At 41.3% G+C, this 12807-nt stretch overlaps 1 protein-coding gene across 1 annotated transcript in view; it reads left to right on the top strand.

Moving 5' to 3' along the window:
- The window catches only part of ATIC (5-aminoimidazole-4-carboxamide ribonucleotide formyltransferase/IMP cyclohydrolase), a 28795-nt gene extending 16269 nt beyond the window's left edge, over positions 1–12526 (top strand). Inside the window, exons 12-16 of the mRNA XM_087706242.1 lie at positions 1572–1700; positions 2591–2683; positions 5502–5684; positions 9021–9176; positions 12251–12526. Of these exons, the coding sequence (XP_087562368.1) occupies positions 1572–1700; positions 2591–2683; positions 5502–5684; positions 9021–9176; positions 12251–12370 (681 nt within the window). The 3' untranslated portion in view covers positions 12371–12526. The remainder of the gene's footprint in view (positions 1–1571; positions 1701–2590; positions 2684–5501; positions 5685–9020; positions 9177–12250) is intronic.
- Positions 12527–12807: the final 281 nt, after the last annotated feature.

The raw sequence follows: 12807 nt of genomic DNA, 5'->3' as shown, positions 1-12807 counted from the left end.
ATCTGCCCTTAGATTGGGTAGATTTTGAAGCCACGCCTCTCTGCTTCCTCTGCCTGACTCCTCTTTCAACTCAGTCTTACCCGGTGAGAAGACCTTTTTTAGTTAGCTCCTGAATTGGAACTGAGAATATTTTTTCCTGGATACTTTCCTCTCCCCCACATCCTCTCCTCTCCTGGTCTCTGTCTCTTTAAGTGGAGGGAGTCTCCATTTCGATGGGTGGAGCCGAGCGCACTGGCAGGTGCTTGGATCGGCTCATGGAGGCCACGTGCAGCCTGTATGGAGTTGCTGGACTCAGCACCCGGGTTTGAGGCCACCAGGATGCCAGGCTTCGCTCTGTGGTGAGGCTTGAGTCCCCATGTGATGGGGGAAGGCCTCAGGAGGAGGGCAGGGTGATTGGAACTATCGTGGCCTCGTGGAGACAGTCGACTACATGCATATACAATGCCACGTGGGCCTCGTTTGTGTCCTGGTGTGGTCGGACGCATGTGTGTCCCACCGAGGCCTCGATCCCTCAGGTTTTAGAGTTCCTGCAGGATGGGTTGGAGAAAGGCCTTTCTCACAACACCATTCATAGGCAGGTGGCGGCACTATCCACTGTGCTTGTGGGGGAATCACTTGCCCGACACTTGGTGATCAAGCGGTCCTTAGAGGGACTGTTAATCTCTGGCCACCGGTTGTCCACATGCGGCCTACCACTGATGCTCCAGGTGTTAACGGAGGGTCCCTTCGAACCTCTGAGAACGGTCAGCACTCAGTATCTCACCCTCAAGGTGGTATTCCTGATGGCGGTCACCTCCGCCAGGCATATATCCAAATTAAGTGCCTTATCATCTAGGGAGTATGTTTGCGTGCTCCACACAGACCGTGAGGTGCTCAGATTGGACCCTTCCTTCCTACCAAAGGTTAACATGCCCTTTCACAGGGCCTAGGAGGTGGTCCTGCTGGATTTCTGCCTGGCCTCATCCAGGGACAGGGAGTGGGCATGGCATTGACTAGACGTCCAAAGGGTGCTGCTCATTTACCTTTGGCGGACCATGTCTTTCCGACGCATGGAGGCACTGTTTGTATCCTTCCAGCCTTCCTCCTTAGGGTCCAGGGTTACGCCTTCCACCACCGGGAGCTGGATTAGGGCAGCTATCTCCACTGCTTATTAGGCAAGGGGCGTGCAGATGCCAGCTGGCATCACCGCTCACTCCACGAGGAGTGTGGCACCTTCGTTGGCTTGGTCCATGCAGGCTCTGTTCGAAGACATCTGTCGAGCGGCTGCCTGGGCGTCGCCCACGCCATTCATCAAGTCTTGATGCCTATGCTTCCTCTGAAGCTTCATTTGGTCACGGGATTTTGCTTCCTTAGCTATCAAATCATAACATCCATCCCATTACAATTCTATGGCTCCATATTATGGTGATTTTATTATGGTTTTACCTTTATTTTATCTCCTATGTTGTATTTTCAATATGTGTCTGTCTGTCTGTCTATGCTGACACTTTATTTTGCCATATACTAAATAAATAATAAATAATTAGTACCAAATAATGAGTCAAGGATGTGCAATCTTTTTCTGATTTTAGATGGATCCAACTTTTGAGCCAGAGGAAAATGAAATCCGTACACTCTTTGGATTGCATCTAATGCAGAAAAGGAATGATGGTGTGATTGATCAATCACTATTCAAAAACATTGTTACTAAAAATAAAAATGTAAGTGAGTTATCTTGAATGAAAATGGGATTAGTTCCAATAGGAATGCTTAATCTGCTGCTAAAAGGATATCTTATCAACAGGGATGTTAACAATCACTTTTAAAAACTCTGGGTAAGATTGCTAATAAACCAGATGGTGAAAATATTTATGCTCTGTTTGTGCAAGTTCTGTATAGACAGAAACTGCGGAGGAGAACGGAAAATTGGAAATATTAGATGCTAAATTCACTTTGTGTTTGAACTAGACTGCAATTACAAGCGGGGAAGTGAAGTTCTTCCTTTAAAGAACAAGCCCCAAAAGAGTTAGCAGACTTTGCTCTAATGTCTCTCTCTAGAACAGACCCTGACAAATCGATTGCTACTACAGATAGGCCAGGTTCAAGAACAATTAGTTACCGTAATTTTTGGAGTATAAAATGTACTGGAGACACACCAAGATTTTGAAGTAATTTTTTTACCCAATCAGTAATTTTTTTACTGTTGCCCTCCTGACCGAGGTCCAGCCCCGATTAGACTGGGTGCATGTTGTGTTTCTTTTAATCCGCTTTCTTCTGTTTGTTTTTAACCCTTCTCTTAAAACATATTTTCTGTAAGCCGCCCGGAGTCCTTCGGGATTGGGCGGCCTATAAATTTAATAAATCCAAATCCAAATCTGCCCGGATCTATCAGTGGGGGGGGGGGGGCCTGGGCCGCACTCTCAATCCCCTCATATGCACCAAACAGCCGTAGTAACATATACACCCCACTATAACAATAAAAACAGGGAATAAAAGTTAAAATTAATAAAAAGTGGGCTCATTCATTAACATACATACTCACACACTCCACACACCAAGACAATTTGTAAAGACCCCGCGGTGCCTTTGTAATCGTCTTCCTTTGTTTCAGCTGCCTGATTCGGCCATCAGAGATCTCATTGTTGCCACCATCGCTGTTAAATATACTCAGTCTAATTCCGTTTGTTATGCCAAGAATGGACAGGTAGGTACATGGGGACATTTGGAGGAGTGTCTTATTGTTCTTCCTGATTTAATATCCAATTTTAAAAGCGATTGCTCTCAAAACAGATCTTACTGTTACAAAATTGTTCCTAACATTTCAAACATAAATTTTTATCTTGGACAACAACAGTTTTCATCTTGTGTGAGATGGTCTTCAAGAACATGAGGAGTGCTAGGATATCAAGCGCTGATAAGAGCATTTACGGATTCTATAAAAGCTCATAATTTAAGCCAGTGATGGGCAACCTTTTTGGCATGGTGTGTCAAAAATCGGCAAAAAATCGAGCATAACTCGCGTTGTGTGTCACTTCGACAAAAACATAATTTTGCGCAATTTATAGTTTAAACTACAAAAATGTATAATGGCGCTCACAGTTCCCGTTGGCACTCCGCTGTTCCCTGCTGTGGTGCGGTCGTAACCGACAGTCCCAGGAGTAGACTCTCTGTGCCGGCCTGACTGGAGAGAGGCGCGCACTGTTCCCGCGCTCCTCTCCTGCGGGTCCTCCCTCGCCGCGCTGATGACAGGTGTGCGCACGGCACGCACGCCTTACCAGCAGCCCCTGCGCTCAGAAAGGGGCGGCGGCGATACAGTAAGTGAGTGTGGGCGGGGGAGATCACACGTCCCGCCCGCCCCCGTTCCTCCAGCACAGATTCTTTCATCCTCGGCGGCCGTGCAGGAGCCGAGGATGAATCGCATGAAATCCTGTGCGTGTCACCCCAAATGGCTACGCGTGTCAGCACTGACACGCGTGTCATAGGTTCGCCATCACTGATTTAAGCAAATGTCATCCACGCAGGTTCTAACTAGCATGATCCGTATTCATTTGTTCAGGGTTCAACAACATCTCACCAACATCAGATTCTCAGATCTGAATTAAACATTTTTACAGACATTGTTAAATGCTGTGCAAAAGTACGGTGCCGTCTTTCTCTAACAAGGCTTCCTCCGTATTTTGAACCACTGGATCATCCGACCCCACCCAGTCTGTGCATTCTGAAGCTGTGGACTTCCGAGCTTCCTTCCAGTAGCTCAAATCTAACTGCACTCATCAATCTTAGCCTTCTCACCATCTTTATATCGTGATCCTGGGACCTTTAACTAGGTGAAAGACAGTTTAGTTTTACCTGTTTACATCATGGAAGATGATGTGAAGTTAAGCCATTCTTGGTTTAAAGAGTAATTTCTTGAATGTATCCAAAGGGTTGGGTTGATAATTGGCTGGCCTCATTTATTGAAATGAAAATAAAATTATTCTTAAGAAAGGCTGAAGTGCCAAATTGCAAAGCAGGGAAACGGAGGACCTGAGGAACTACAGATTTCTGGTTTTATCTAGGAAGATTCTGTGTCAGATCATGTCGGGGTTAATGATGCTCAAGGCCCTGGAATACAGTCGTTACTAGACAGCAAAGGTGGGTCAGGAATAAGGTTTAGATTAGAATTGTATCTATTTTTTTTTTAAATAAGAAAACTTATTTAATAAACAGTGGGTGTACACTATCTTGATGTCAGCAAAAACGATTGATGAACCCCCAGATCTTTAATTGGCAAGCTAATTGGGCCCTGAATTGAATGGATGTCAGTCAAAAAGATACATAATTGGCTTGAAAATAACATACGTAAAAAGGATGCCTTTCAAATTAGAGAAAAATATTAAGTGTGTGACAGTAGGTTCAAAAATAAAGTATATAATGTGGAATATTGTGCTTGACAATCATATTTACGAAAAAGATCTTAAAATACTAGCTGATTGCATATTGAATTATAATATATATTATAATTGATTTTTTAAATTCTTTTTTTCTGGCTCTTTTTGTAATTCCATCTCTAACTTCTTATATTCCTCTTCTAGTTTCTTTCAAGCTTGTCTCTTTTTTTATTCCTCTTCCCCACATACGTTATAGTGAGTCCGCTAATATATGCCTTTGCTGCGTCCCATACATTCCGTAATGTAGTTTTTTCTTCTCTATTCTCTTTAAAGAAAAAGTCCAATTTCCTTTCCATGTATTGTATAAATTCTTTGTTTTAAAATTGTTTGATTCATTGTCCACCTTACTTTCTTCTTTTGTCTCTTCCATATAACTTCTATCAGATTATGATCTGTCCAAGTATTTATTTCAATATTTATCTCTCGTATATTACATATTAATTCAACTAATATCCACATCATGTCTATTCTGGACAAAGACATATATATCTATCTGAGTAAAATATATATTGACTTTTCTCAGGGTGCTTTGCTCGGCAAGCATCTTGAATACCTAATTCTTTCACCATTTTACAAAAGGTTTTTGGAAGTGTTTTTCTATATTTTTTTGTAGAAATCTTCTTGATTGTAATTCACTGCATATATTAACAAAAGAGGAGTTAAAGCACAAATGAAAGACGAAGCCAAGTTATTTTTAGTTTATTTTAGAATATGATTGTTAAAGATTTATACCCTGTATTTGCTCTGGGAAGTCGGGGGGGGGAGGTTGGGGGGGATGGGCTCGGGTGGGGAGGGTGGAGGAGGGTGGTAAACATTTGTAAAATCTTTTTAAAAAATTTTCAATAAAAAAAAAGATGCTGGACAGCCATTTGTCTGAAACGGTATAGGGTTTCCTGCCTAGGCAGGGGGGTTGGACTAGAAGACCTCCAAGGCCCCTTCCAACTCTGCTATTGTAAAATTGTAATCAATATGTATAGGAAGGAAAAATAAATGAATATGACTCTACTGTCATGGCGTTTATTGATGCATAATGAATAAGCATATAGAAAGTTTTTCATGTGCCTTTTAATTATTTCGTTCCGTGCGTTTTAGGTGATTGGAATCGGGGCAGGGCAGCAATCCCGTATCCACTGTACCCGCCTGGCTGGAGACAAGGCCAATGTCTGGTGGCTCAGACATCACCCACGAGTGCTTTCCATGAAGTTCAAAACTGGAGTAAAAAGAGCAGAGATTTCCAATGCTATTGATCAATATGTCACCGGGACCATTGGTGAGGTAAGGCAATCAATAGAAGCAACTCTCAAATCGTACGTGGACTTCGACTCCCAGAATTCTCCAGCCAGAATCGTGAGAAGCTCAGCTTCAATTCTGGGAATTGAAGGCTACTCATCAAAGTTGCCAAATCTAAAAAACATTGATGCATATCGTTACCATTTGTTCCTAATTATCGTTACCATTTGTTCCTAACAAGAGTTTTGACTATTGAAATTTGTTATTTATTTTTTTCAAAAATACGTTATCCATATCCAAAACAAGCTTAGGGATCCATCATCCCTAATGGTTGTGCGAGATTAGGATCAAATGGGAATGAGTACTTTCAAAGTTAGTCTGTTCTTTCAAAGGTTTGGAAGACTATTGGATATGACTTTTTCCTACACTGGGGGAGAGTCTAGAAGGCCTCCCTCAAGGCCGTTGTTTTCTGCTGGTCCTCCATAGCAGCTAAATTCTAGAAGGGATGGGTAACTGGCAACTTTTCTCATATCTTCCTGAAAACTTTATTGATGTTTCTGTTTATTTAACATACCTCTGGAAGGATTACTATAAGAGAATAATATTGGGAGTACCAGTTTCATAGCTTTTCCATATCAGCCCATAAAGGCTGCTGATGTTGCTAATCCCTGAGATTTTATCTGGACTGCAAAAAAAATGTGTCTGCCTTTTAAAAACGATGATTGAGAACATGCTAAATATGGGTAATCCTCGAGGTACAATCGTAATGAAGCCTACCCATTACGGTCATAATGTTAACTGAACCACATTAAATAAACAAACCCCAGCCCTCCCCAATTCATATGTTATATTGAATGATGGGTACTTACCGTATTTTGTGGAGTATAAGACGCACCTTTTTCCTTCAGAAAAGAGGGTGAAAATCTGAGCGTGTCTTATACACTGAATACAGCATTTTTGGCCTCCTGAAACCCCACCCCCAGGAGCACTCTATAAGCGTCCTAAAAGCTATGCATGCCCCCCCTTTTTTTTAACAGAAAATGGGCCTGTTTTTGTGAAAAAGGGCCTGGTTTTTGCTCGTTTCCCCCCCCCCTCCCAGACCCCAGTAGCACTTTACAAGCCGCCTAAAGGCTATGCATGCCCCTTTTTTTTTGACAAAAAACAGGCCTTTTTTTTTCCAGAAAATCAGGCCATTTTGGGGAGGTCTGCAGAGTGCAAAAACTTTTTTTTTTTAATTTGCCTCTTCAAAATCTTGGTGCGTTTTATACTCCAAAAAAAAACGGTAAGTGCACATGGGGTTCCTCGGGTAGCGAAGACTCCAGCATCACACGGTCGCTTCCCACCCCATGGGGGTCTCCACAGCCGCTTGTGCCTTCTCCACACCAACCCCCTATTTAGCAATCCCTTGCCTTTTGAAGTTCTCCAGAGCTCAAGCAGATGTGGGCCATGCAGATGTGGGCAAAGCTGTTTTCCCCCCTCACATCTTGGGTTCTTACACTCACTCATTTTTGCACACAGATGGAATAGTAGGTAAGAAGATCCATCACATCTAAGCCACCTTTGGTTGCAGCCTGGACAGGGCCACAGGCACCTTCTGTGTCCTGCTGGGTAACTGATTTAAATGAGTCACTTTGGGATTGGCCCACAACACACCTGTCATAACCATAGATGAGAAGAAAAAAGTAGGGTTCATTGACATTGCAATACCTGGGGATGCACGAATTGAAGATAAACAGCAAGAAAAAATCACAAAATACCAGGACTTGCAAATTGAAGTTGAGCAACTGGGGGAAAAAATTGTGTGTTGTCCCGATTGTAATTGGAGCCCTTGGAGCAATACCTAAAGGGCTACCTCGCTATTTGGAAATTTTAAATTTATCAGACTTGAACATTCTGATTCTACAAAAAACCACCCTACTTGGAACAGCTTATATCCTCCGTTATCTTAACAGTTCCTTGGTCCTTGGTTAGGACTCGAGCTGTTGAGCTACCAACCAGCCCCAAAGGCTGTGAATCTCACCAAAGATTAACCACAAATAATAATACTAATGATAATAATAATGATAATTATTATTATTATTATTAATAAGATCTTGTGGGATTTCGGTATACAAACGGATAAAATACTGGTGCATAATACACCAGACATCACACTGGTTGAGAAAAACAAGGTCACAATCATAGACATCGCAATACCAGGTGATAGCAGGGTCGCCGAGAAGGAACATGAAAAAATCGCAAGATACCAGGACTTAAAAATCGAAATTCAACGACTATGGCACAAACCAGCAGTGGTAATTCCAGTGGTAATTGGCACACTGGGTGCTATTCCAAAAGCACTGGAATTACATTTAAAACAGTTAAAAATTGACAAAATCCCCATCAGTCAAATGCAAAAAGCCGCACTGCTTGGATCTGCATGCATATTATGAAAATATGTTACAACGTCCTAGGCCCCTGGGTGGGGCCCGACTAGTAACCAATGCCAAATCCGGCGAAACAACTGGCCGCTGTGATACAATTGTGTAATAATAATAACAATAATAATAATAATGTTTACTTATCCATTTTAACATACCTCCCATATATCATTGATCCTTTCCTTATATTTCCCTGCTTTTAACTCCTGTTTTTATCAGCTAACCATTGATAAAATAAATCCCAGGTAAAAAAGTATTCAGTTTCTTTCTTTTCCTTAATTGTAAGTGTTAGCCTGTCCATTTCTGAATATTCTGATCTTTTTAAATCATATTTTATATCTGTAGGGATCTCTTTACTTTTCCTTTGTTGTGCAAATGCAATTCTAGCTGCAGTCAATTCATTCTTAAGGACTCAACAGATGCTCCCCCAGAAAGAGCCACGACTTCCTTTTTAGGAATACCGTAAGGCGGTGGCACTTCTGATCACCAAATCTGACAGCTTGGCTCCCTACTTCATATGCTTCATTGTAGAACCGATAGTAACAGGACTGCTCCATCTCTCTGAGCATTCTTTACCAGAAAAGTTTATGTTGACAGAGGGAGCACTGAAGCACAGGAAATGCTGTTGTTTTCTGCAGAAATGATTATAAGACAACCAAATGTTCTTTATCTGAAAAATAAGTCACATTAAATGAAATTGATAAAACAAGTCAACCAATGTTGTTGATTTCTTGAGGCAGTTGGGAGCTCATGAAAGTTTAAAAAAAACAACTTATGACATTTGGCTTAAAATAATCATACATTCCAGCCATAAAAACTGATGCTGCAGCTCTTAGAACAGCCCTGTTTCAAATTATGGGGCTAGGAAAAAGGGGGATAAAACCAATCACACTGTATTTGCCATGTTTATATGAATGAGATTTCCTCCATTTAGCAGCTGATTAAAAATGCATTTTTACAGGGTGAAGATTTTGCAAAGTGGAAGGCACAATTTGAGGAAGTCCCCAGTTTGCTTACTGAAGGAGAGAAAAAAGCCTGGATTGGAAAATTAAATGGTGTCTCACTAAGCTCTGATGCATTTTTCCCTTTTAGGGATAATGTAGACAGAGCAAATCAGGTAAGATCTTTTGATAAAATCACATAATAAAAGATATTCTTGTTTAATCAGCTACCCAGACTCTAAAGAAAATGTTTGGCTCTTTGAAACCTACTTAAAACAGCAAGAAAGATAGATTACCACACTGGGGTGATTGTGGACTAGTGTTAATTAGAGAATGATCAGTAACATGTGTCTCCGGCTGATATCTACATCACTTTCTGCAATTCCAAACCAGGCTCCCTTAGTAGTCTCTCTTTTGACAATTTAGCACAAATAGCATAATACAAAATGCAAGTTTCATTTCATCTTCTGAATTTCCAAATTCACAGTTCCTTAGTTAACTAACTTAAGACATCCGTGAATTTAAAAAAAAAAAAAAACATGTTACCAACTTGGACTACACCTTTCAAAGGAGATGAAAGAAAAATCTTGTTAGTCATTGCCAGTTCAATAAATCAGTTCTCCCTCCAAAAGAAGTTTCTTCTCCTACCACGAATTATCAAAGAAGAACTTGAGAGTCCTCTGACCTTTTAATCATATGCTGAGTCTGCTCTAGAAAGCCAGAAGTTATTCCCATCTTCTCCAGAGGCCTCCTGAGAAGAATAAAGGTGATGAAGGCGGGAATGGCGTGCAACTTTCCATTACAAATACATCCTATGCTTACTTCCCCTTTATTCATTGACTGCTGAGTTTTTCTAATTAGTCTGAGCTCAGCAATCTGTAGCCACTTTTGACACTTGGTTCTTATTCTTGGCAAGACAGCCCACAGAAGCAAAACACACCGTTCCTTCCGCATACCTCTCTACAACCTCCTGACTCCAGATTATAATCAAGACCAGTGGGAGTTACCTTTAAAGTAAAACTAATAGAAGCGTATCACAGATACACCCTTAATTTAGATTTTGCCTGAGGTGTTGGGATAGGCAGTCTGGATGTAATTAGGATTGAAATCACTCATTTATAATGTTCCTACCATTTTGGGGTGAAATATGCAGGACTAGGAAACACATTAAAATAGTCTTTCCTCTGAAATTATGGAATGTAGTGGTAAGAGCCGAGGTGGCGCAGTGGTTAGAGTGCAGCACTGCAGGCCACTTCAGCTGACTGCTATCTGCAGTTCGGCGGTTGAAATCTCACCGGCTCAGGGTTGACTCAGCCTTCCATCCTTCCGAGGTGGGTGAAATGAGGACCCAGATTGTTGTTTGGGGCAATATGCTGACTCTGTAAACCGCTTAGAGGGGGCAGAAAGCAGTATACAAGTCTAACTGCTATTGCTAACTGCTATATGATGGGCAATTGACATGACAATGCTGAGATTTTTGCTAATACTGCAATCAGGAAAGCAAACAGGTTAATGTCCAGAATGCGATTGAGATTGAATGAAGCATCTGGGCACCTGCTCTCTTACAATAAGGGTGGTGGAAAGGACTTTCTTGAGGCTTCACTGCATTCTCAAGTAACAAGTCTACGGAGCTTTTAAAAATTATATGCAGATTAGTATTATGCCCATCAAAGGCCCGCTGTGTTATGTGATAGGCAGAGATTTGCAAGACATTTCAAAGTCAAAAAATCCATAATTAGTTAAGTGCTGCCATTCTTTCAGATCCATCCGGAGTCTTTGCGTAGTCTGTAGGAACAGTCTAAATTTTGTAAGCTGTGGATCCAGGCTGCCATGATGCCCAATAATACAGTTATCTTGGCCAATTAAGCTATCTAGAAGAGGGGGTTGAATGCTTCATTGCACTAGCCATAGCAATCCCCACACAGGGATATAAGATGTACCATGATTTTGAAGAGGTAATTAAAAAAAGGTTTTGCACTCTGCAGACTTCCCAAACCCTCTGCAACCACAACAAAAAAAAAGGATTATGCACGGGTGGGGTTTCGGTCGGCCAAAAATGCTGTATTCAGTCTGTAAGACACACCCAGATTTTCACCCTCTTTTTTGGGGGGGAAAGGTGTGTCTTATATTTTGAAAAATACGGTATATACCGCTTCACAGTGTTTTACAGCCCCCTCTGACTGGTTTTACAGAATCAGCATATTGTCCCCAGCAATCTAGGTCCTCATTTTACCCACCTGGAAAGGGTAGAAGGCTGAGTCAACTTTGAGCCTGGTGAGATTTGAACTGCCAAATTGGCAGAAGTAGCCAGTACTGTATTCTAACCACTATGCCACCACAGCTCTTAAGAGCTGGTTTTCCTTCCCAAAAAGAGGCCGTGTTTTGACTGCTCTTCTCAGGAGGCTCCTTGTCCTGGGCCAAAAGGCAAAAATATCTTTTTCTGGGTAAGGGGGAATCCAGAGGAGGGTGGTGGTGATCCAACTGAAAGCATTCTTAGAGACAAGCAATCCTGTAAGGCCAAGACTTGTGCTTCATCTGGGTTATGTGAAAAAATTGGCCTTGATTTGGTTGACTTTTACAGGAGAGAAACAATTTGTGTCTTTCTCACTTGATTTTCCTCTGGCTTTTGGGTCAATTTGCAGAAGTATCCCCCTTGATCAGCTCTATGAATTGGGTGGGACTTTTATGTAATACTTACGCTTTTAATAGTATGTTCCCAAGTTTTGTACTAGGAGACTGTGGGTTGAAGCCTGGAGTCTTACAACGTCCTGCCCCAAGATGCTGTCTTTGATAGTGTTCCATGTTTATAAGAAACTACTGGGTGAAGTCATTGGGGAATATTGGTTGAAATGTAATTGGTATACTGGTGTTACGTGCCTGTTTCTTTGTATTGTCTGAACGGGGAGAGAAGTGTATCCCCTAACTGGGCCCTTGAGTTGAGTACAGGTAGTCCTTGACTTATAACAGTTTGGTTAGTGACTGTTTGAAGTTATAATGGCACTGAGAAAAATGACTTACGACCCTTTTTTACACTTCCAACTGTTCTATCATCCCCATGGTCACTTGATCAAAATCCAGACACTTGGCAACTGATTCATTTAGGTTGGTTGCAGTGACTCAGTGTTATGTGATCCCCTTTTGAGATCTTCTGACAAGCAAAGTCATTGGGAAAGCCAGATTCACTTAATAACCATGTTACTAACGTAGCAATTGAAGTGATTCATTTAATAAATGTGTTTTCCTTTCTCAGAGTGGAGTCCAGTTCATTGTTTCCCCGTCCGGTTCTGCTGCTGACCAAGTGGTGATTGAAGCCTGTGATGAATTGGGAATAACTCTTATTCATACCAACCTTCGCCTATTTCACCACTGATATTATAAAATCAGTATTTTTGAAGCATATTCTTTACACAGTCTGCTAAAAGCTACATATGTTCAGAGTTAAAAGAGATAAAAATTATGAAAATTTCTTGAAAAATAAAAGTGCAAAAACTATCAATAGTGAAATAAAATAGTGACATAAAATCAATCATTTACTGTTTTTTATCATTCTCAGCTAAGGATTGTACATATTGGAAATTTGTTTTTAAATTAGTGAACCTGAGATGTTCATTAACGGGAGAATGGAAGTTTCTCCTGAAATTGATTCCATGTGGATAGAAATAGGATTATTTCTGGAAGGAACATCTGTCATTTGAAAGCAGCGTAAGAAATGGGGAAGGAGAATATTGGAATCACTTTGGTATTATTTGTAGATGTTTCCATCTCATCTGAAATTGGTGCCCGAAAACTCCCGGTCAACCCTGACCC

This window comes from Thamnophis sirtalis, unplaced genomic scaffold (assembly GCF_051295495.1).
Source record: "Thamnophis sirtalis isolate CommonGarterSnake01/CBP01778 unplaced genomic scaffold, rThaSir2_p1.2 scaffold_1, whole genome shotgun sequence".
In the NCBI taxonomy this organism is placed as follows: Eukaryota; Metazoa; Chordata; class Lepidosauria; order Squamata; family Natricidae; genus Thamnophis; species Thamnophis sirtalis.
Note: the sequence above shows the minus strand (reverse complement) of the source record. Positions and strands in the feature narration are given on the sequence as shown.